Source organism: Neltuma alba, unplaced genomic scaffold (assembly GCF_004799145.2).
Source record: "Neltuma alba isolate B1F8T4 unplaced genomic scaffold, ASM479914v2 tig00002537_pilon, whole genome shotgun sequence".
NCBI classification, from domain to species: Eukaryota; Viridiplantae; Streptophyta; class Magnoliopsida; order Fabales; family Fabaceae; genus Neltuma; species Neltuma alba.
The window spans coordinates 17,877-39,835 of NW_021632903.1; the positions used below are offsets into that span (position 1 = coordinate 17,877).

The 21,959-nt window shown below is 34.5% G+C and overlaps 3 protein-coding genes across 3 annotated transcripts; 2 read left to right on the forward strand and 1 right to left on the reverse strand.

The window, feature by feature from the left end:
- Positions 1 to 484: 484 nt before the first annotated feature.
- On the reverse strand, positions 485 to 3,783 carry LOC114731550 (14-3-3-like protein A). Its single transcript, XM_028918760.1, has 5 exons — positions 3,715 to 3,783; positions 2,715 to 3,232; positions 2,452 to 2,574; positions 1,575 to 1,691; positions 485 to 812 (listed from the first exon to the last, which is right to left on the reverse strand). Exons 2-5 carry the CDS (start codon positions 3,195 to 3,197, stop codon positions 750 to 752), a joined length of 786 nt encoding a protein of 261 aa, XP_028774593.1. The 5' UTR covers positions 3,198 to 3,232; positions 3,715 to 3,783; the 3' UTR covers positions 485 to 749.
- A 3,080-nt stretch (positions 3,784 to 6,863) lies between these two features.
- On the forward strand, positions 6,864 to 12,818 carry LOC114731561 (protein PXR1-like). The gene is made up of 3 exons (XM_028918770.1): positions 6,864 to 6,976; positions 9,993 to 10,418; positions 12,385 to 12,818. Exons 2-3 carry the CDS (start codon positions 10,014 to 10,016, stop codon positions 12,553 to 12,555), a joined length of 576 nt encoding a protein of 191 aa, XP_028774603.1. The 5' UTR covers positions 6,864 to 6,976; positions 9,993 to 10,013; the 3' UTR covers positions 12,556 to 12,818.
- Positions 12,819 to 17,578: 4,760 nt separating this feature from the next.
- Positions 17,579 to 21,686, forward strand: LOC114731542 (probable dolichyl pyrophosphate Man9GlcNAc2 alpha-1,3-glucosyltransferase). Its single transcript, XM_028918748.1, is given in 11 exon segments — positions 17,579 to 17,805; positions 18,086 to 18,822; positions 19,219 to 19,402; positions 19,564 to 19,671; positions 20,266 to 20,427; positions 20,608 to 20,698; positions 20,701 to 20,859; positions 21,289 to 21,390; positions 21,393 to 21,497; positions 21,500 to 21,571; positions 21,574 to 21,686. Coding segments are annotated over 10 exon segments (1,491 nt in total). The 5' UTR covers positions 17,579 to 17,805; positions 18,086 to 18,427.
- Positions 21,687 to 21,959: the final 273 nt, after the last annotated feature.

The window sequence follows — 21,959 nt, forward strand, 5'->3', positions numbered from 1 at the left end:
GTTTTTTGTTCTTTGGAATGGCCATGACATTCACGTATACTTTCACACTAAAAAATTTTATGGTATTAGATGCCCATAACCAAATGTTGCACGAGTAGAGTTGCCACTTAACCCTACAAAAAAATATCAGTTGAATCAGTCAAACTTCGAAGGAAACATAAAAAGCAATCAGCCAAAAGATTCTGCCATGTAACAAACAGATTCTGACTTGCTTTATTTACACTTTTGTTCGATTCTTGTCACCAACTATCGTGCTAAACATGTGTTCCAATTTCATACGAAGTAGGCTTTGCTCTATCAGAATGAAACTTTCATTTTTTGGAGAGTAAATCAATTATTTCCCCTCGATTCCTCTAAATAGATGGTCCAAATCAGATCTTCCATTTCATTTCCTTCCAGAAACATGCCAAGAACGGAACAATATTCCAGTGAAGAAGCAACGCTTTGCAAGCGACTCAAGACCAACCCCAAGCAAAAAAGGATCTCACACAAACAAATACTATGCAATCATTAAAAGTTCTAACTACAATCTTAATATAGTAAATCACTCAATCACCAAGCCATAATCACCTCAGCAACAATAAATACAATCATGAACCACTAAAACCTTGTAAATTCCAAATTCAGTCCGCATAGGAAAGTCATGACATCCATAAATAAAATCCTACTAGCAACTCACATGGCATCTATATATATAAAAGGATCCAAAGTTTAAAGTACAGAATACATATCCTAAAGATCTCCCCACGCTACTGGTGCCCCTCGCCTGTTGGTTGCTTAGATGCTTCCTTGATCTCATCCCCAGCATCATCCTGAAACCACGAATAAGCTTCCTAAGGAACGATTCAAAATGATGGTTTCAAAGAAAAAGGGGAATTAAACAAAATCCCAGATAGGGGCAAGGTTTAGCCACCAACCCTGTCCAAAGTAAACACAGATTGCACTAAGCAATCATTGAAAACGTATCTAATAAAGCCATCAGCAGTATTAGACGACATATGACTTTTTGCAGTGACCAAAGTAATAATGCCTAAGAATCATTCATGTCATAGCTGCAGATTTCAGCAAAATTACGGGCAAATTTCAGTTATCCCTTCGAAGAAAGCCCAAAGATCCATGACTACTACAGGGCAACAACCAAGCCTGTAGGTATTCGGATATTCAAACCACAGGGGTCATGAGAACACTACATGATTGTCCACACAAGCAAGTTTAGATTGTTTTCATTTAGAGAGCAGGTTTTCTTTTTGGTTTTTCAAGTGAAAACGGATAACCTCATTGCATCAAGAAACTGTACAAAAAGATCAAGCTTTGCAAAATATCAGGACCCACCTCTTCCCCATTACAAGGTAGCCTATCAAGAGAGGTAAAAACAGAATAATGATCATGAAAGCAAGTTTAACTCATGACAAATTAAATATTTCTAACTTATATTTAGTTTAAAAGAAATAGAACTATCTATGGTTTACTCCTCAAGAATTCAAGTTTACTAGCAATCATGGGTTGCAGGATACTACATAAATGCCCAATATTTTTGAATTACACGACAGCAGAGAAAGGATAGAGGGAGAGACCGTGATGTCAGATGTCCACAAAGTCAAGTTGTCTCGGAGAAGCTGCATGATCAATGTACTGTCTTTGTATGACTCTTCACCCAATGTGTCAAGTTCAGAAATTGCCTCATCAAAGGCCTGCCATATGAGGAAAAAGAACACAAACACGGTAAAAGTCAGGAGGAAGGGATATAAGTTCCAAAAATTTAATCAACATGGCTTGAAAGATCAACTAAATAATAAATCAACCTTCTCACATTATGAAGAGAAGAACCTTGTGGTAAGGAATGAATTTTTTCCCCCCCCTTTTAAATCAGGAGTCGGTTAACAAGAACCTCATTTCTTTCAACGCAAATTACTACAACCATGTGATTACAAAATATATCTTATTTGTGGACTTGGTCAATATCCATCACCTTGTTCTGTTCAAACACTAACAAAAAATCAATATAATATACAATTCATATCACATAATGAAGGTGATATGAGCCCTGCCATTAAATAAGTTATTCCAACAGTGAAATGGAGGCTAACAAATAAACATAATTCCGTTTGTCAATGACAACAGAGACAGGGCACGTATACAATCCATTTATCAAATCAAATAATTTACAAAAGTCAACTTCAACCACGTTTGACTTAAATTAACCAAGTTCACTTCCCTGCAAACCCTTTAAAATAGTCCTGCAAGCACTTCAATCTAACCACATATTGAATGTTTTTGAGCCATATTAATCAAACACACGACTTGAGTGAGCAATGGTCCCAATACCACTGAAGTTACTAATTTTATTGTAGAAAACCCTGTTAAGATATGCAACAAATATCTAGGACCCATCAACATTAATATTTGCTGCAATAAAAAAAATATAGTAATTGTATAAATAGCAAGTGATACCTGCTTAGCAAGATTACAGGCACGATCCGGGGAGTTGAGGATTTCATAATAGAATACAGAAAAGTTGAGAGCAAGACCAAGCCTTATTGGGTGCGTTGGGGCCAATTCTGCTAGAGCAATATCCTAGAACAAACAAAAAATAATAATAATAATTCAGGGTTCAGTAACATATCAAGACTATGAAAAGTAGAAATAATTCTATAGAAATGTGGAAACTTGTAAACAGTAGCAGAGTATGCGTGTAAATGAAAGTGAATGCCTACTTGAGCAGACTTGTAGGCCAACAAAGTATTCTCCGCAGCCTCTTTTCTCTCAGCTCCTGTCTTGAACTCAGCAAGGTATCTATGATAATCACCCTTCATCTTAAGATAAAACACTTTAGACTCAGCAGATGAGGCGGATGGAATAAGATGAGACTCAAGAAGGCTCAAAATCCCATCACAGATCTTGCTGAGTTCAGACTCAATCTTGCCTCTGTACTCCTTTATAATAGCAACATGGTCCTCATTACCCCTGCTCTCTTCCTTCTGTTCAATGGATGAAATTATCCTCCATGAAGCCCTTCTAGCTCCAATCACATTCTTGTAAGCCACAGAAAGGAGATTCCTCTCCTCCACCGTCAACTCCTCAACATCCACTGTCTTAGCAACTTTCTCCATAAACTCAACCATCTCCTCATACCTCTCTGCTTGCTCTGCCAACTTGGCCATGTAAACATTTTCTTCACGCGACTCGGTGGATGACATCTTCGCCACACAAATCTATCTCTTAATAGTTCAAACTGATTTCAAAATAAGAAAACAACCCTATCAGATTTGTACACCAACAAACGCAGCGCATAGTTGAAGTTGCAGGAAAACAATGAAAGAAATCAACCAAGCCCATCTAACAAAATGAATATCAGTGGCGACCAAACGAGAGGGGCACAGCAGCCATTCATCAGCCAAATTTCCTCTTCCACTTATCACGACTCAGTCTCAGACATCATATTCATCAACTAAATGCTAGACTTTCAACAATCCAGAAATACCGAATCCTTTGAAACAACCAAACAAGTAAAGAATTTGACATCCAAATCAAGACGCACACTACCCACAAAAATTAAGAGGGAAAACAAAAACAAAAACGAAAATAAAATTAAGATCGACGAAACTACCATAAAGATAAGTAGATAACTGAAGAATCGAGGAGAAAGCCAAAAAAACACAGAAGAGAAACAAAACCCTAGAGAGAAAAATTGAGACTTGGATCAAGGACGCTTACCTTGGTGCGTGTTCACTGGGAGAGACTGGGATGGAGGCGAACGAAGGAGTGGGGTTCGGGCATTAAAAAATGAACGCCGCTAGGATGGGGAGAGAGAAGAGGGAGGAGCAGAAAAAGATGGATGTCCAATGAGGACATGACACGTGGAAGTTGGCGGAGATTCCGTGGGAATTTGTCTTTTTTGGGCCACGCTGGCGAGCGTTGACCGTCAATTAAAAGATCCGATGGGGTTGGATTGATGAGGTGATATAACTAGTGAATTATAATTGAAAGGTGTCATCAATTTTTAACTTTACACGCCAAGATGAAGCACTGGGCTGCTTTAAATGGAGGGGGAAATGTCGTTGGCAATTAATAAACAAAAAGAAAAAAGTAGGAAATGATGGGGAGTAGAATTTCTCACTAAAAAAAGACAAGAAGAAAAATGTTGAGCAAAATATTGTTTTTGAAATATTATTATTATTATTATTTTGCGAGGCCAAAAGCAATTCCCACAGCGGGTCACATTTGCGTTCTACGGGTAGAAAATTTCAGCGTGGCATCTTAGCATCAAGACAATGGCTTTATTAGGGATATTAATCAGTTGCTAATCACACAATTAGTTAATATCTTGCGTGTGCGTGTGTCAATCATCCTAATCTGTTTATAATGGATTCATTATCATTGGTTTTAGGTGTGGTGGGATATGTACAAGAAAAGAAAATAATACTACATCCCGTTCTTATTATAAAAACTAGTTAATTAATTTAATGTGATTAGGAAAATAAGTTAAATTAGTTATTTATAATAAATAAGTGTTGTCTTTTCTAAAATATCCATACTAATCAAGTGTATTGGCTAGAATTAAAGGTAGAAACAGGTTAGGCGGCCTGTTAGGGGCCTTTGGCTTGGCTTACTTCCGACCTGATCAGGCCAAGCCTGCTAAAAAATAAATACAGGCTCAGGCCTCTTTGAAGACCTATTTCGCCTATTAAACAGCCTGAGCCTGTTATAAATTTGCAATATCATGTATTAATTAGAACTAAAAGTGAAAACAAGCCAGACAGTCAATTGACCAAACCTGATAAAAAACAAGTACAAGGCCTATTTTGCCTATCAAACAGGTTGAACCCAAACCTGCAAGTGAGATGGTAGTAATCTTACTCTTACCACTACACCCCCATTGCACCAAGACCTTTTCTTGATACCCATCGTGCAGGATTTATAATTTTAAACCCAACTAGTTCAGTTAAAAAAATTCTTTACACTTGCACGCTTTGGTTTTTTCATCCATCCCTTAACTCTTTGGTTCAATCTTGCCGCCGCCGCTTGAGCTCTCCATCTCCAGTCTCGACTTTGTTCTCCATTCTCCAAGTGTCATCGGTGCCGTTCACGATCTCCAGCTCTGACGTCGCACGGTCGGACCTCACAAGGCACAGTATCGTTGTCGTTCACTCTTCAGCTCTGAGCTTGCACGGTCGGCCGGTTGCACACCATCCCAATCTCCAGATCTAATCTCTCATCCTCCTCAGTCCTCATCTAGCTCGTGCGTCGTCACTAGGTAAGCTTTTTGTTACAAACTAAACTTTGATAACTAAAACACTACTTTCTCTCGTCCATCGTATTCAAATAACAAAAACGGTCGACTGTTGATATGATTTCATTATTCATGGCAGAAATCGCAGAAATTTGAAGTCTGAATATGATTATATATTCATGGTAGAAATCGCTGAAATCAGAAGTCCCATATATATATATATATATTCCCATACATACATATATATATTCATGGCAAAAAAACGCAAAAATCTGAAGTCACCGCCATGAATATATATATATATATATAAAATATATATGGAGAGTATCAGATTTATCAAAATTTTAATCATTTAGTGTTGTGCTTATGTTTTATAATTTTCCATTGCTCTTCTTCTTGTTCTTTTTGTCGTGCCTCATTTATAGATTCTACAGTAGCCTGTGTTGTGCCAATGGATCAAGATTTTATTAGAATTTTTCTACGGCAAACTAGGAACTTTAGTGTTGTGGATATTTTTGTTAACTTTTGATTTATCAGATTTCTTACTCATTTTCCTAGAGGCTGGAAGCATGTTTTTAATCATTCAACTGATATATGCTAAATTGCTAATATATGCTTTATGATTCATTTCTAGTTTATGATTCATTGCTAATATATTATACACTTCATTTCTTCTTTTCAAGGTGTTCGAACAAGAAGAAATTATGTTCAAAATTTGATGATCTGCGACAAATAGCTATATTTTTATTTGGTCAAAATTATTGTAATCCGTTGCATTTGGTATTATTGTTGATTAATTAGATTATATTAGATTATGTGTTATATTTTAAATAATTTTGGACCAGGTTATTATAATTTTAAATTTATTTATACATATATAGCTTGTTTTCGGCTTGTTTAAAGGCTTAGGCCTATTTTATGTGGAAGCCTATTTTTGACTTATTTGAAGTCCGAAGCCTGTTAGCCTGTTTATAATTTTTTAACAAAATACAGGCCAGGTTTTTATGCATGTCAGGTTTAGGTTGAAAAGAAAGCTCATAATAGGTCACAGGTCAAGCTAACGTTGATTTGTTACAAGACAGGCCGAACTTGTTAAAGAGAAAGCATGGCCTATTTTCACCGCTAGCTAGAACTACCGCTATTGGAAAGACTATTTTGAGAAAAAATACATAAAAATAAAAGACAGAATGGATTAGAATCTTATATTTAGAACCAAAATAAAAATCAAATAAGGTTTTATACTAAAAACCGGAGGTAGTATGTGTCTTGTAGTTTTCATATAGTCATAATCTGGTCTTTAAATTTCAATTTGGTATAAATTAATCGTTATAGTTTTAATTATTTAAAATTTATTATGAAAAAAATTAAAATTAAAATTTTTTTTGCTAAAAAAATTTAAATGATTAGACTATAGAGATTAAATTATGAGTCAAAATTTAAAGATTAGATTATAATAGAATAAAAGTTATAGGAATTAAGTTGTAATCAAATAAAGTTTAAGGATTGGGCGAGTTTAAAATTATAAGGAGAAAAGGATTGGCCTTTTTTTTTGTTTTCCTATAACGAGGGGGAAAAAAAAACGAAGAAAAATTTTAAAGTTTTATGGAGTTTTCTTTGCTTTTTTCAGTTTTGTCACTTTCCTTTTTTTCGCTCGCGCTCGCGGTCTGGTCGTCGTCGACATCTTCGCTCAGGCTGCATTCTCCCCTCTGGCTCTTGCCTTCTCTCCTTCGGCGCCGTTGTTCTTAGGTGCGTTTTCCCTTCCTCTCGTCTCAATTGGGCTCAGATTCCGTGTTTCCTCGCCGCTTCCCCTCCCTCTCTTCTCCGCTTCGCTGCTAGATTTTTGTTTTTTGTTTTTGTTTTGTTGTTTTTTAATCTGGATTTCCGCTTGCTGGATTTCGCTTGTTACCTTATGCATTGGAAACTCTTTGGTACTTCTGGATTTCTTTTTTCTGTGATAACTTGCTTGTGGTTGTTTTCGTTTTCTGGGACTACGAAATTTTTTTCCTGCTCTTGGGCTAGTGTCAGTTAATGACTTTTTCAAGATATGGCCCTGATAGTGTGTTGTTTGGAAGGATATGTCCCTGATACTGTATTCTTTTGAAATATACTTGGACCACCTGCAATCTCTTCTTCCTCCCTCCTCAGTCCTCAGTCGATGAGTCTTCAGTCTCTGCTCTCTCCTCTAGTCTGATTAATTTAGTGGGTTTTTGATCTTGCTCTCCTCTGCCTTGTTGCTGTTATGAATGGTAGTTTGATGTGCCCTGTTGCTTTGTCTGAATATTGTCACGGCTTTTGGCATCTGGGTTTTGCTCTTGGGCTAGTTAAGGATTGATTTATGAGGGCTCTGTTCTTCAGGCTTAAGGGAAAGAGAGTGGAGAAGTTGTATGAAAACTATCTTCAAAATCTATATAAAAAGTTAACGTATCTTTCATATTCGCACATTTGGCTGGTTAAGGTTTGATTTATAAGGGCTCTTGTTCTGCTCTTCAGGCCTGAGGAAAAAAGAAGGAAGAAGTAATATGAAAACTATCTTCAAATTCTAGATAAAAAGTTAACGTATTTTCGTAATTGCAGTTTTTCGTTTTGATTAAAATATGAAATTAAAGCAAATCAGTCTATCAGGAAGAAGTGCTATTACTTAATATTTTCCGTTACTGGTCACCACGTTTTAAGGAAAGATATTCACTATTCTGCTAACTAAAGATTAGGTTGTTTGGATCTTAAAACAACAAATCAAGCACAACAGAGTAAAGTGCACTCAGCTTATGAACTGATACTAAAAGTGAACAATTGATAAGCCGTAGGGCTGCTTCAATTTCTACTCAAATGTTAAAAATCATTATGAAGTTTACAATACAAGACCTAACAGATTTATCTATTTAACACTTATCCAAAAAATGAACCTACTTGAAAATGTTGGATTAGTTGAATGCGAAACATGAGTTCATGAAGAGAATAGTTGTGTCCCTGTATTTTTGTTGGGTCAAATACCATAGAGGATAAGATGCAGATCTCTGTTCAGAGAGTTTGTGTGTGACAGCTTCTAGCAGTAGTGGTTCAAACAGGATTATGGCAATTAAAGTGTGCAACACAGATAAATAAAAATGTGTTTTGATTTTGGCATGATAGATTTCTTACAATAATTGAATAATTTTCTGATGTCAGTGAGAGATTCTGATTTGTCCTGGTGCTTAACTATGGAGAGTTTAAGCTCTTAGCCATCTGATCATGTTTAGATTGGCACGAACATCTTGAAGTCGTAATAAATAATATATTATAACCATATATGTACCTTGAGATGCAGTCACTCAGACATTGAAGAACTCAAACTCTTCATAAGATTTCCCTTTTTCTTGCTGAATCCTGATTACTTTGATTCCACTGCACATATGCTTTCAATATAGATGATACGGGTTATTTCATTAATGTAATTCACTTGGGGCTGAAAAATGATGATAAGGCCCTAGTCCGATTTCCAGGAATGTTTTTTAGTCAGTGTAGTTGTGGAGCAGTCTTATTCTCATTGGTCAAAGTTCAAACCATTCAAATTCGTTAATATTTATGAAAATGGTGTTAAATCTCCTCAAACAATAAAAAATCTTGGTTTTCAAATATCATATATTGAATGGCAATCATGTTATCCAAAATTTCTGGTTTCAACCTATTTAATTTCCGTGAACATCTTTCTGCCTTGAATCCTTACATGTGTCAAATTTGGTTCTCTTTTAGATTTAAAGTGACCAAAGCAAATTTGAAGATTTTTGAGTCCCAATTACAGTGCAGCATTGTGTAATGTTGAATCGAACCGGTGTTGTTCTAGGTTAAGTTTATATTTTCAATATTATGCTATTAATGTGATTCCTTTGGTTCAGTGATGCGGACATTCTTTTTATGTATTGTATTGTGTTTTGGCCTTGTGGCAGAGACTGATATGAATGACTCAGATGGCATAAATGTGAATGACGCAAGCGGCATCACATATTATTATGCTGACATGTGTTTTAGGGAGTTTGATGACAGTTTGTTTGTATTGGAGTATTGAGAACGGACTCAATGTCTTCCCATTAATAGCCTGTTTGTTTTTCTGTTCAAATGCTTTCATATCTTTTCAAGTCCAACAATTTTTTCTTTCCTCCAAATAGTGTTGCAACTCATGAAAACCATTCTGAAGAATAAGCCAAACAGTTCTTTTCATTTTTTTTTCCCTCTAAATTAATTTTAAGAACCATTGCTTCAAACCAATTTTTATACATCATGAATATGAAGTTTATATTTTGCTTGTGTTCTTCTGATATTGATCATTGTCCGTTCTGATAAATAGTTTATCATTAACACTTGGTGTGGTTTAAAGGATACATGTGAGTGAGCCAAATTTTTCTTCTTAAAAGGATTGTTAATAATTGTGCAGCGAGGTATCCTTTGAATGAAATGTCCTGAGGTAAGCTGGAAATTTAAACTTTGATGGCATGATGCTTGAATTTAAACCTTGAGGTATATTTTATTTAGCTTTTATTTGATACATTTCATGAGGATATAAGTCTCGATTTTTAAATTTTATCCATCTTTTAAAAAAATATGTGGTTGGCCTGCATAAACCACCAAGTGGATGGGATTGATAAAATCTCAACCTACAAGAAAAAGGGTTGGCCTGGCCCTGCTTTGGGACGAATCCTTGGTTTAGCCCAACTTTTTCTGCCCTTTTTAATTTGCTTCTTCAGAAAATTGAATTGTAAGTTGGTGATTTTCTTTCTTTTGCTACTAGGTTCCAACTAGCCTTTCATCAATGGCTACACTTCAACCTCTGTTCCGCAAATCTTCTCAGTTCTCTGTAACCCTACGTTCATTTGCCACTACTGCAAGGCCTTCCCACCATAATGATCACAAAAGGAACCACAAATTCCTCGAACCCAGCTCCTTCATTGGAAGTTGGGAGGCTCCAAAGGACCCAAAGGAGGCAGAGGCTAGGCTTGCCCAGCTCAGAAGAGACTATGCCAAGCAGGTTAAGGAGGTTCGCAAGGCATATATCCAGGAGATGGAGCTCATGAGGCTTGAGAAGCAGAGGAAGGATGATGCTAGAAGGGAGGCCATTAGGGTTGCTAATGAACAGCGTAAGAAGCTCAAGGCTGAGGTTGCTAAAGTCAAAGCTGAAGAACGCAAGATTGCCCAAGAAGAATTTCGACAAACCCTTGTATGTGTCCCCCTCTTGCCCATTTTTTCACCTGTATCTTTTGGGTTTTCTTTATTATTTCCTGGGATTCTGTTTCGTCCAAGGAAGTGCTTTATGGGATAATGAAATAATTAACAGGAAAAGATTATCCAAATCATGGAAGATGGGAATGGTTTGGTAGTCCTACAGATGTTTTTTTCCCCTTCTTTTTTTTTTTTTACTTATAATGAAACCGAGTGTGTGGTTAAGTACTAATGTATGCTTGTATTATGCTGCTATTTAATTGTGTCTTCTTAACTATTGGACTAGATGTTAGCGTGAAATCTGCTCCAAGGAAAATGAGTAGATTTAAGATGGAAGAAAGAAAATGTTACCGTGAGAAACCCCAGTGATTGCAGATTAGTGTCTGTGGCACAATGGTGCCTCCCCTACCTGACTCAGTAACACCATACACCTGCTATGCTAACCCAGCATCCTATTCTTATTCTAATTAGCACCAAACATGCACAGAAAGGCGCACACACAATACATGATACAAACACAAGTCAGCAACATAATGAAAACACACAAAACATAAAAATGAGACAATCCCCACGTATAGACTTTTATCCTATTAGAAACTACTTGTTCTCAAGAGTTTGGGCTGGGGCATGACCATCCAACTTAATCTTAATGGGGTAGTCTTGTTCCCTACATAATCCTGTAAATCTTCACCCTCATATTCCTCGACAACAATAATCATGAAATTCTGGGATGGTGTGGCACTAATGGCGGGCACTGGCAAGACATCTCTTTTTTCTATGTCCTTACTTCAGCTTCTGGAGATTTGTTGAACCCACAGCTTTGCTAGATGTCAGTTTTAAGTGTAGGAGCTCGTTTGACTAGTTGACCTGACCTGAAGTTGTGCCATTAAAGCCTGAACCTCAACTTGTGATCATCTTCAGACTGGATTGGGTATTGCTTGATAACACCCCTACATCCACTGAGACTTTCTTTGCTAGAGAAGAACTCTTATTACTTGTTGGGAGGGCTGCCGTCTCTTGCATCTTTGCTAGGTATATGGCACTAATGATGGAAGTCAGTTTGAACACTTGAGCTTCAACCTTAAATTTCAACCCACTGAGGGAACAACTAAAAGTGAAAGACTTGGGAGTATCAAACTGTGCAATCGGTTCTTCAAAGTTCTCCTGAAACTGAGAAACTGAGCGTCTGTTTCAGCTTCATGAGCTTTGCCATAAGCATTATAACGTTGACCATTAGCACAAACCAATATAAACATATTTAACTCGCAATTACATTGTGAATTGATCATTAGTCTGGGTTGATAGGGATATTAGATTAATCCATAGTTAGCAAAACATGCAATATCATAAACACAGTGCGACATGTTTCAATGGGAAAGGATACCAATTGCTCCACATTATTGAACTTTAGAGTGATAGTTACTCTTCTATGAACACTTGAGAGGCGACATTCTTCCACTAAATAGTTTAAGGTAGCCGGTGCTCCTCCTAAAATATTTCTCGGACAATAATTCCCTTTAACCCATTATTAAATATTAATGCAGGGAAAACCCATGGCACATTGAAGCATTTTGTTATATTTTGATTAGGAAATCTACCAGCAATGATTCTAAGTCTTCATCTTTGTTAAATTGCATTTGAAGCACATGTTTCAATTTTTGGGTTCAAAGAGTGATGCCAGTTCTTTTGGTTGAGAAAGTATCTTATTAGTCAGGACGCAATAATTTTGATCTTCATGCCACAATTGTTCGCTTACTGTTGAATTTGAAATTTGTTGCTAATGTCCGTTTATTGCCGTTGTACCTGGCATGGTCACAATTCCGATGAAGTGATGTGGTTTGAGGAGGACCTTGGATGAATAATCAATTATATTGGCTGTCCCCTTGTTTCATATTCTGCATTTACATTTTCACCTTAAAACTTTGGCCAAATTTGTCACTGATTTCTCATTTGTCTGTGTATAGTTAAAAGAAAGAGCAGATAAACTTGAAACTTGGAGGAGGATGATGGGAAAGCATGAAGAGAAGAAGAAAGAGAAGAAAGATTTGTTACACAAGCAAAGTTCACTGTGGATTGATGAATCTGAACTGGAAGAAAAAATACTGGAAGCTGTGGTCGATACAAAACTACTTTGAGCCCCTTGCAGTTCCTCAGTTTGAAATGAATGGAACCTTTGTTTTGCGGTTAGTGGAATCTTAGTTCTTTGTTCAAAGCAGCCTCTTAAAAGAGTAGCTTGTGAATCAGAGTAGGTTTGCATTAGTGGTTGGGCTATAAGGAGCGTGATGTATGGAAATAAAGTTCATGTTGATGCTTATTGGAAATCTTGAATGTCCTAGTACCATGTTTGAAGTGATTTCTATTCAAAGAGGTATAGCAAATGGTCACTCAATTAATCATATGACATTCACATCCATTTAGGTTGTTTAGAAGCCTTGCAAGACGTTTCATATCCTTCAAAATGGCTTCTAAATGAGTTTGATGGTCAGCAGGCCTGTTGTTTTTGTTCACAATCCTTTAGCTTTCAGATCATAGTTCGTTTGTGCGTTGATCTGAGTAATGAAAAAGTTTGATGAATCAACGCACAATGGGTTTAAATATTAAAAATAAATAGCTGTCCATTATTAATCTTGTCATTGCCTAAATTGAAGAGAAAACTAGTAATGAAAAAGTTGTTGTCATGTAACTGATGCATGGGTTTAAATATTAATAATCGGTTTTCCGTTTAAACCGATTGGTCTGTTTATTTTTTTGGGGCCCTTAATGAGAAGTGGACGAGCCTAAAATGTCATTTTCGTCAAAGGAGTATTTTGATTTGGCAAAAGATTTCTTCGGGTTCGGACATGGAAGCAGATGTTATGTGCTAAATAAGTTTAATTGTTCCCAACCTAATTTCTTTTGTTTAGATAAGACAAAATGATATTAAAAAAAGTTTTACATATAACAATAAATAAATGTGCAAGCAGAATTTTATTCACAAAAAAAAAAAAGAAGATAAAGACGCAACTTTAATAGAAATAGGGAAACAATCATGAAACAATAGCAAAATTTGCAGCCAGGTTGTGGTGGACGAATTAATAGGATTGGTTGGAATACGGGTAAAGGACATCTGAACAAAGTTGTCAGTGAGCAATGGCCAGGCTTCTGCATTTGTTAGGTGGAGTAACGGCTCTGGAAGAGCAAGGCTCGCAAACATTTGGTGAGGAATGGCCGTATCAGCGTAGACTCATTTTTTGAAAAGAAGATAAAAAAATGATAGTTAAATAATGAAATTTCCAAATGGTCGTCAAAACAAATAAAATTCCAGGTTTAGGTTTAGGTAACCAAATTGGAATTTGTAGATTTATTCAAATGACTATATTGCTCTTTATTTTAAAAAAAAACACCCAATACTCTCACTGGCTTGTAGAGCTGGAAAAATAGACCGAGCCCTTTTAAGCCCGAAAATTATGAGAGCCGGGCCTAAAAATTTTTCCCTCAAATGAAAAACAGGACCTACAAGGCTAGCCTTGTAGAGCCAAAGGCTTAAACGGGCCAGCCCTCGGTTTAAGCCTTTTTATATTTTTTTTTTAAGTTTTTTGTATAATTCTAATATTATTAATTTTTTACATTGTTGATAATATTTCAAATATTTAGTTATTATTATCATTTTAAAATTAAATTTCACATAATAGTTTGATTTATATAGTTTTAGACAATAATTTGTCCAATTAAATTTTTGAAAAATGGGTTAATTTAGACTTTAATAATGATTTGATTTATATTATATGTGTTGATATTTTTAAACTCTATATATTTGATAAGAGAGTATTTTTATACTTATATAACTTGTGATTCTATAATTTAAATTAGAAATTTATGAGTTTCAACAATAATGTTTCTCAAAATAAATTAAAATAATAGCCAGACCGTAAAATTTAAAAGTCATATTTCTATAAAGAATGAAAACTTGATATTTTTATTACGAAAAAAAGTATACTTATGAAGAAGAGTATTTGATTATAGTGATGATGAAGTTTCAAAAGATTAATGATAGTATTTGTTATTGCACATTTACACTATATATGAAACTCTTAGATGTTGTTATCTTGTTAATAAATGTTTAAATGTTCTTGAATGCTGATGGATATTTATATATGATGATATTTTGTATTTGTAATTTAATTTAATTTATATTTATATCTTTTATTAGTAATTTCATTGGTTTTTTTATTTTTTTGATAAAAAAATGTGAGAAATATGAAAAATAGCATTTCTTTTTTTAAATGGGCCAAAAGCCCGAGGGTTAGCCCTGGGCCCATTAACTTAAGGGCTGGGTCAAGGAAATTGGGGTATTTTTGAAATTTTGGCCCTGTAGGGTCAAACCAGTTCGTATTCCCACATCTACTGACTTGTCACCTCAAGTAATGTGATTAACACGTTTTTTAACGCTATTAACAAGTTTGGTATAATAGTTGACAACAGATTTTTAAGAAATCCAAAAAGTGACATTTTTACAATTTTACTAACTTGGTTAACAAGTTCTATAATACTACAACAAGTTTGGTATAGCATTTAACAACAGGTTTTTTGAAATATTCAAAAAGTGAGATTTTTGCAACTTTAATAACCCGGTTAATAAGTCATATAATGATATTAGCAACTCTCATAATGCCATTAACAACTCTAATAACAAGTCATGTAATGATATTAATAACTCTCATAACCATAGTGACTATCTAACATTTGAAAAAATTTTATTGTACAACCTTTGTAGGAAAATTTGGTTAATGGTGTAATGAGAGTTATTAATATCGTTACATGATTTGTTAATTGTATTATTAAAGTTGTAAAAATACCATTTTTTTTAATTTTCTAAAAAATTTATTTTTAACTACTATAATAAGATTGTTAATAGTGTTAAAAAGTTTGTTAATCACATTATTGGATTTGAAAAAATTCTAAAAAAATAGATATCGGCCCGTGGAGCTCCGGCAACCAACCAACCTATGAGAATACTTGGTGTTTTTTTTTTGAAAAAAATTAGTAATATGGTCATTTTAGCAAATTTACAATCTTAACTTGGTCACTTATACCTAAACTGAAATTTTTCTTATTTAGGTAACATTTGGAGATTTTGAAATTTAGGAATCATTTTCCAATCATTTTTTCTTAAATATTTGGAAATAGTGAATGAGCACCTAATACCTTTTTTTGCTTTTATATATTATGAAAGTTTTATTTTGTAGCATTTCTGTTTTAAATTGCATAATTTAACCATTAAACTTAATGACAAGTAACTGCTAGGATATTTTTGCTACATAAATAAATTTTCAGAACATATATGAGTAAAAAAAAGATTTTCAAATGCTGAGTTCCCATTTATAGATACTTTTACAATATTTAAACACTTTTTTTTTTAAGTTGCATTAAGCAGATAAATGATACGACCCATAAGAGAAGAGACGCTATCTTGATGATGAAATTGAACAAATGTTTTCCTAACCGTACCTTAAAATCTAGGAAGTTCATTTGAGGGAATCTAAGGTCTGGGAACTTCATTTGACATCCCACATTCACTGAAAACGAAAAATAGGGAGATGAAAGACTTTTAAAGAGCTGCCCTGTTTTACATGATAATGTCAAATACATATAAACATATATCTAAAATCACTAATATCATAATCCTAAAAATCATAGCATTTTTTGTTTATTTTTATGCCATCGTCTTTTTTTCAGGAGAAAAAATCATCATATACTTACTTTGCTTGACGTACAATAAAAATCATTAAGTCAATCAAAATAAAATATTACAATCACGTTGCAATACAACTATTTTTTCAATTTTGTTGTTTGTACAATATGCCAAAAAAAAACTGTTTAGGTATATCAATATTTTTAATTAATATTTTCATATTTTAAATAAAATTTAATATTTATGTATTTAAAATAATGAGAAGAAATATTTATGTATTAATTTTTTATATTAATTGGGGAGATAAAAAATAAAAATAACAAAAAAATATATATTATCGTAAAGTTTATAAAATAATCTAAAATTTATAAGTAGCTTCATTATAAGTTATTACTGCTTTGATCCTCCATATAGGACCTAATTATTGAGTTGATCTTGATCTTAAATATAAAACACATTAATCGTATTTATCAAATTTTTTTAAAAATTATCCTATTGATACTCTTTCAATCATAATTAAGTAAAGAGAGAGGAAATATATTAAGAAGATATTATGGTGTTTGGAAAAAAAAAAACATGACATTTTTTATATTTAACTAATTTACTTAATTTTTTTAATCTAATTAAATTAATTAAATAGCTTTATATTAAGTACTAGAAGAATACTACCTTCGATCCTTAATATAATACCTCGTTTGACTTTATTTTGGTTATAATTATAAGATCCCAATCCACTTTATCTCTCATATTTATGTATTTTTTAAAAAAGTAGTCTTTCTAATAATGTTAGCTCGTAAAGATATTTTAGGAAAGACAATACCTATTTATTACAAGTAACTAACTTAATTTATTTTCTTAGTATTAATTTATATATAGCTCACTCAATACGAGACCTATCAGTGGATGAAACCAAACTTTTGAAAAAGTGATTCTGGAGAATAGATTCTGAGAAAAAATAGATTCTGGAAAGAATAAATTTTATGAAAAAGTGATTTTGAGAAGTGAGAGTGTTTGGATAGTGTTATCAGAAGCACTTTTATATACAAATACTAAAAAAAAGACATAAATTATATGATAATTATAGAGAAAATAGATTTTATGATATATTTTCATTTGAAGGAATAAATTGTTAATAATTATTTTTTATTAACATAATTAATACATAAGATAATATAATTATAATAATTAATATGTATATATTTATAAATATAAGATTAATATGTTTATAAAAAATCTGTTTATATAACAATACATATCTATAGGCTCTCACACTCTCCCTTTTTTCTCCAAAAGTAAAAAAATTTGCTTTTTCCAAAACCATGGTTTTGCCAAAACCATGGTTTTGACCCAAACCATGGTTTGGGCAAAATGGGGTGGTGTTTGGGTGACTTATACCCAAACCATGGTTTGGGGTGTCACCCAAACGGTGCCAGTCTATAAATGACTTAACAATCTAAAATCCATGAAGTAGCGGCGTGGTTTCTGGGCCAAAAAAAAAAAAAAAGAGGAAGAACAAGAAGCTGGGCTTCATTCAGCTTCATGGGGTCGGCTTCCCCCCTCTCATAGACAAAAGTAGCTGAAGAAACTGAGAATTTTTTTCTCCTGGACGAAGAAAATACTGAGATTTTCCAAGAATTGAAGTTGAAGTGGTGTGATGTGAGGAAAAAAATTGAGAATGAGAGAGTGAGTTGCTGCCCTTGTTATCAGATTGCCGGTAATGGTTCTCTTCATATCTCTAAATCATACTCCTCTTTCTTGATTATAGGCGGGCTGACTGATGTCATATGGGCTTTTCATGTCTCTAAATCAACGCCTTTGCTGTTACATGGGGAATGATGTTGAGGGTTTTGCGTTTACATTGATTCGTCCTGGAAAAAGATTCAAAAATAACTTTTTCTTGATTAAATTATCTGATACAGTATGTTTTCTGCTTTAGCCTTTTTCCTTCTTTTGGCATTATGATTCCTTGAATCGGAACTGATCTTTTCTGGCAGGTATGATTCTTTCTTGGTATTAAAAAAAATGGTTACATTGGTGTGCTGCGATCTCCAAATTCACATTCGTATCATGTTCTTCACTATGCACTTGGCTTTTAAACATACCATAGCATAAGCTATGGGAACAAGGTTTTAGGGGCATCCCTTCACGAATTAAAAGCTTCATCGCTAAGACCCAATTTTTGGGGTCACCGGCTCTGCATTTGCGATATTTCTTGATGCGATTGCTTGCCAATTAGTTGGCATTAATCATAAGAATCTCTGCAATTTGGTTGTTTGCATTTTCAGGTTTAGATAATTCTATCACGTATCCTGGTGGAACAGAGTTGATAGTTAAGCATGACAAAGGGCAAGAAGATAACAGTAAATGTAGATGGTGGTGTAGATGATTGTTGGCGATGGTTAGTTCAGAAAGGACCTGCAGCTGTATTCATTACTGTGGCAGTGTTTGCACTTTTGGTTCGTGCAGCTGTGTCACTCCATCCTTACTCTGGTGCTGGACACCCTCCAAAGTTTGGGGACTATGAGGCACAGAGGCATTGGATGGAGATTACCCTTAACCTTCCAGTTAGGGAGTGGTATCGCAATAGCACCACCAATGATTTGAGCTACTGGGGACTTGACTACCCACCGCTTACTGCCTACCAAAGTTTCATCCATGGTCTCTTTCTCAGGTTCTTCCACCCTGATTCAGTTTCTCTTTTCAGTTCAAGAGGTCATGAATCCTATCTTGGGTGAGTATTTAATTCAATTCATTAGTTAGGGTCCTTTTAATTGATACTATCTGAATAAGAGTAAACTAACAATTTAACCTCTAGATTATTACTTCAGTTAGCTTCATTGTCTGAAATTATTGAATGTGCTAGCTAGTCACTAAAGCTACTAAACTCATCACAGGTAGTCATTTCAACGTCCTTGAATCACTTAATTAAAAGACTTAAACGTGTTGGGTTTGTTGTTCTTAGGAACTAGGTTTTATACTTGCTTAGTTTTGGGGACTAAAGCTAAATCTAATAATCTAGTGATTGACTGTTAGTTTCCTCATTTTATAACTTGTGTTTTGCTGATGAGCCTCTTTTCTTTTCTTCTAATTTTTTTCTCCATTTTGTTAATGCGTCTCTCTTTTGCAGAAAACTACTCATGAGGTGGACAGTTTTATCTTCTGATGCCCTTATATTCTTCCCAGCTGTCATATACTTCATCATTGTTAATTACAATCAACATCCAAGAAGCCATAAAAGTAACAATGGATGGCACACAGCGATGCTTTTACTAAATCCATGTTTGATCTTAATTGATCATGGTCATTTTCAGGTTTCCCAATTATTCTGATAGTGTTTCATTTCATTTTTTTTTTTCCGTTTTCCTTTTTTTAGATTCAGGTTCAGTGGTGCCTTTTTTTCTTGGGGGGGGGGGGGGTTTCCATCCCTCAACACTGTTGTCTCGTTTTAAATGTAGCAATTGTTGTGTTTCAGTACAACTGCATTAGCCTGGGCCTCAGTACTGGAGCTGTTGCTGCTATCCTCTCTGGACAAGATCTTTTTGCGTGTGTTCTGTATTGTCTAGCCATAAATCATAAACAGGTTGATTTCCTTGTTTTTTTGAATTGATCTGAGTTATTTAAATTTAGTATGTTCTGTGGTTTTTTGTTACGACTTTTTCTCTTGATGGCATTTCTTTACCTGTCTGCTTCATTCCATATTCACATACTTGTTATTTGAGTTCATAACTCAGAAGACTGACACTAAAATTGGAAAGTTAATCATCTGGATTCTGCAACTGCCTTTTTTTTAATAGATCAGTGCTTGGATTTTATCAGCTAATTTTTATTCATTCCTTGAATTTGACTCTGATATAATTCGTAGTATAGCCTATAAATTTTCTTGAAGCAATGAAGTTTGTAAAGTAAGATAAATCTTCGTTACTTTTCTGTGAATTGGCTTGACTGCTTCTTGAGTAGATTACATTGGAAAAGAGACACTAAATTATCTTCCTGGGTGTTTATTTGAATATTGTCATGAGGTGAAAAAAACCATAGGGTTGTCAGCTACATAGCAAGCAGTTGTAATGGCATAGACAGCAATATTTGTAGGTAATAAGTATTTTATTACTCTGATGAGATTGTAACCTTTCGCTTCTTTCTGGTACGGGACAAATGTTGCTGCTTGCCTCTGCAGATGAGTATATACCTCGCACCTGCTTTTTTCAGCCATCTGCTGGGTAAATGCCTGAGGCGTAAATATCCACTCTTAGAGGTGTTAAAACTGGGACTGGTCGTTTTAGGAACCTTTGCAGCAGTGTGGTGGCCATATCTTTATTCAATGGAATCCATTTTGGAGGTAAGTACGATATTGTTGGCCACTAGAAGATGTTTTCTTGTGTTTGACTTTCCTTAACCCGTGGTGCCTTTTATGGTGTTGTATATATGTGGGTGAAAGAGATTTCTTCTTTGTCAGATAACTCCTTTTTTTTATCCTAATAAAAGGACATAAATTAACTGCTTGTGGTACTTGGAACAGGTTCTTTCTCGTCTTGCTCCTTTTGAGAGGGGGATATATGAGGATTATGTTGCCAATTTTTGGTGCGCCTCTTCAATTCTTATCAAGTGGAAGAAATGTTTACAACACAATCACTGAAACTTCTCAGCTTAACGGCAACAGTTTTAACATGTCTTCCTTCAATGACTCAACAAATAAAATCTCCTAGCAACAAAGGCTTCCTTTATGGGCTACTAAATAGTTCAATTTCATTTTACCTATTCTCTTTCCAAGGTTGGTATAACATTTCTTTATTTTACATAAAATTTAGATTATTCTTGCAGGAAAATTACATTTTACCTTCTTGAGCCAAGGCTTTGTTACAAAATTGATATGTAAACTTTAAAATGTGACAAAACATCTCCCTAAACTTCGGATTATAACATAAACATTAAATACCAATCAAAATCAACTGCAAGAGTCTGCTTTCACTGGTTGACATTGTGTTATGATAAAAATGTGGATATATCTGAGCCCAAATAGGAGAAACTGAGAAAGTGTGTATAAGGGGCCATGTGAGGAGCATGAGGTGTTGTTGCATTTTAAATTCATGTGCTTATTTTACGAGTAGAACTTAATTTAGGGGAGGAAAACATAATGTTCTGTTCTTTTATTTATAGTCATATACATAATGAACACCTAATTCTTATGTGTCTTCTACAGTGCATGAGAAGTCCATTTTGCTGCCCCTTCTGCCTGCAAGCCTGCTTGCTGTGGAAGAGCCTTTTCTGTTTAGGTGGTTCATGCAATTTGCCATGCTCTCCATGTTCCTCTAATATGCCGCGACGAACTGATTCCAGCATATTTGGCTTCATTTGCATTATTTATCCTGATATTCTATGCACCAGGTCAACACAGAAATGAAGAGAGCAATTACTATTTCAGCACAAGAATCATGCGTCTGATCTTATGTGTCTTTCCTTTATTCTTCACATTGTTTACTTGGTCAGCGTCCTCCAGAGAAGTATCCTTACCTCTTTGAAGCGCTAATTATGAATCTCTGCTTCTCTCAGTTTGTGCTTGTTGCACTCTGTACAAATTTAAAGCAGGGTGCTGGATAAACATGTCAAATTGGAACAAACAGAAAAGACAAAGAAACTCAATTGATATTTAACTTCTGCTGTTTTAATTCGTATCTTTCCCTGTTGGATAGCTGGACTCAGAGATCACACGTTTTTATGCATATCAGCTATGGCTTATAACCCTGTTCTGTAATTTTCACTTAATTCTTATTCACATGTGCTTTTGTATTCAGATATTTGAATGTTCAACTAATGTCCTCTCATTGATGGAATATATATATTTAGGTTTTATTGGACTTGGAAAAAAGAGCA

Bases quoted from the DNA above. Each gene is read 5' to 3' on its own strand.
- LOC114731561 (XM_028918770.1), top strand. From the start codon at position 10,014: ATGGCTACACTTCAACCTCTGTTCCGCAAATCTTCTCAGTTCTCTGTA. The intron at 10,419-12,384 runs GTATGTGTCCCC...GTCTGTGTATAG, and splicing joins AAGAATTTCGACAAACCCTT to TTAAAAGAAAGAGCAGATAA.
- LOC114731550 (XM_028918760.1), bottom strand. From the start codon at position 3,197: ATGTCATCCACCGAGTCGCGTGAAGAAAATGTTTACATGGCCAAGTTG. The intron at 2,575-2,714 runs GTAGGCATTCAC...TGTTTGTTCTAG, and splicing joins TGGCCTACAAGTCTGCTCAA to GATATTGCTCTAGCAGAATT. The intron at 813-1,574 runs GTCTCTCCCTCT...TCGTGGTTTCAG, and splicing joins TGTGGACATCTGACATCACG to GATGATGCTGGGGATGAGAT.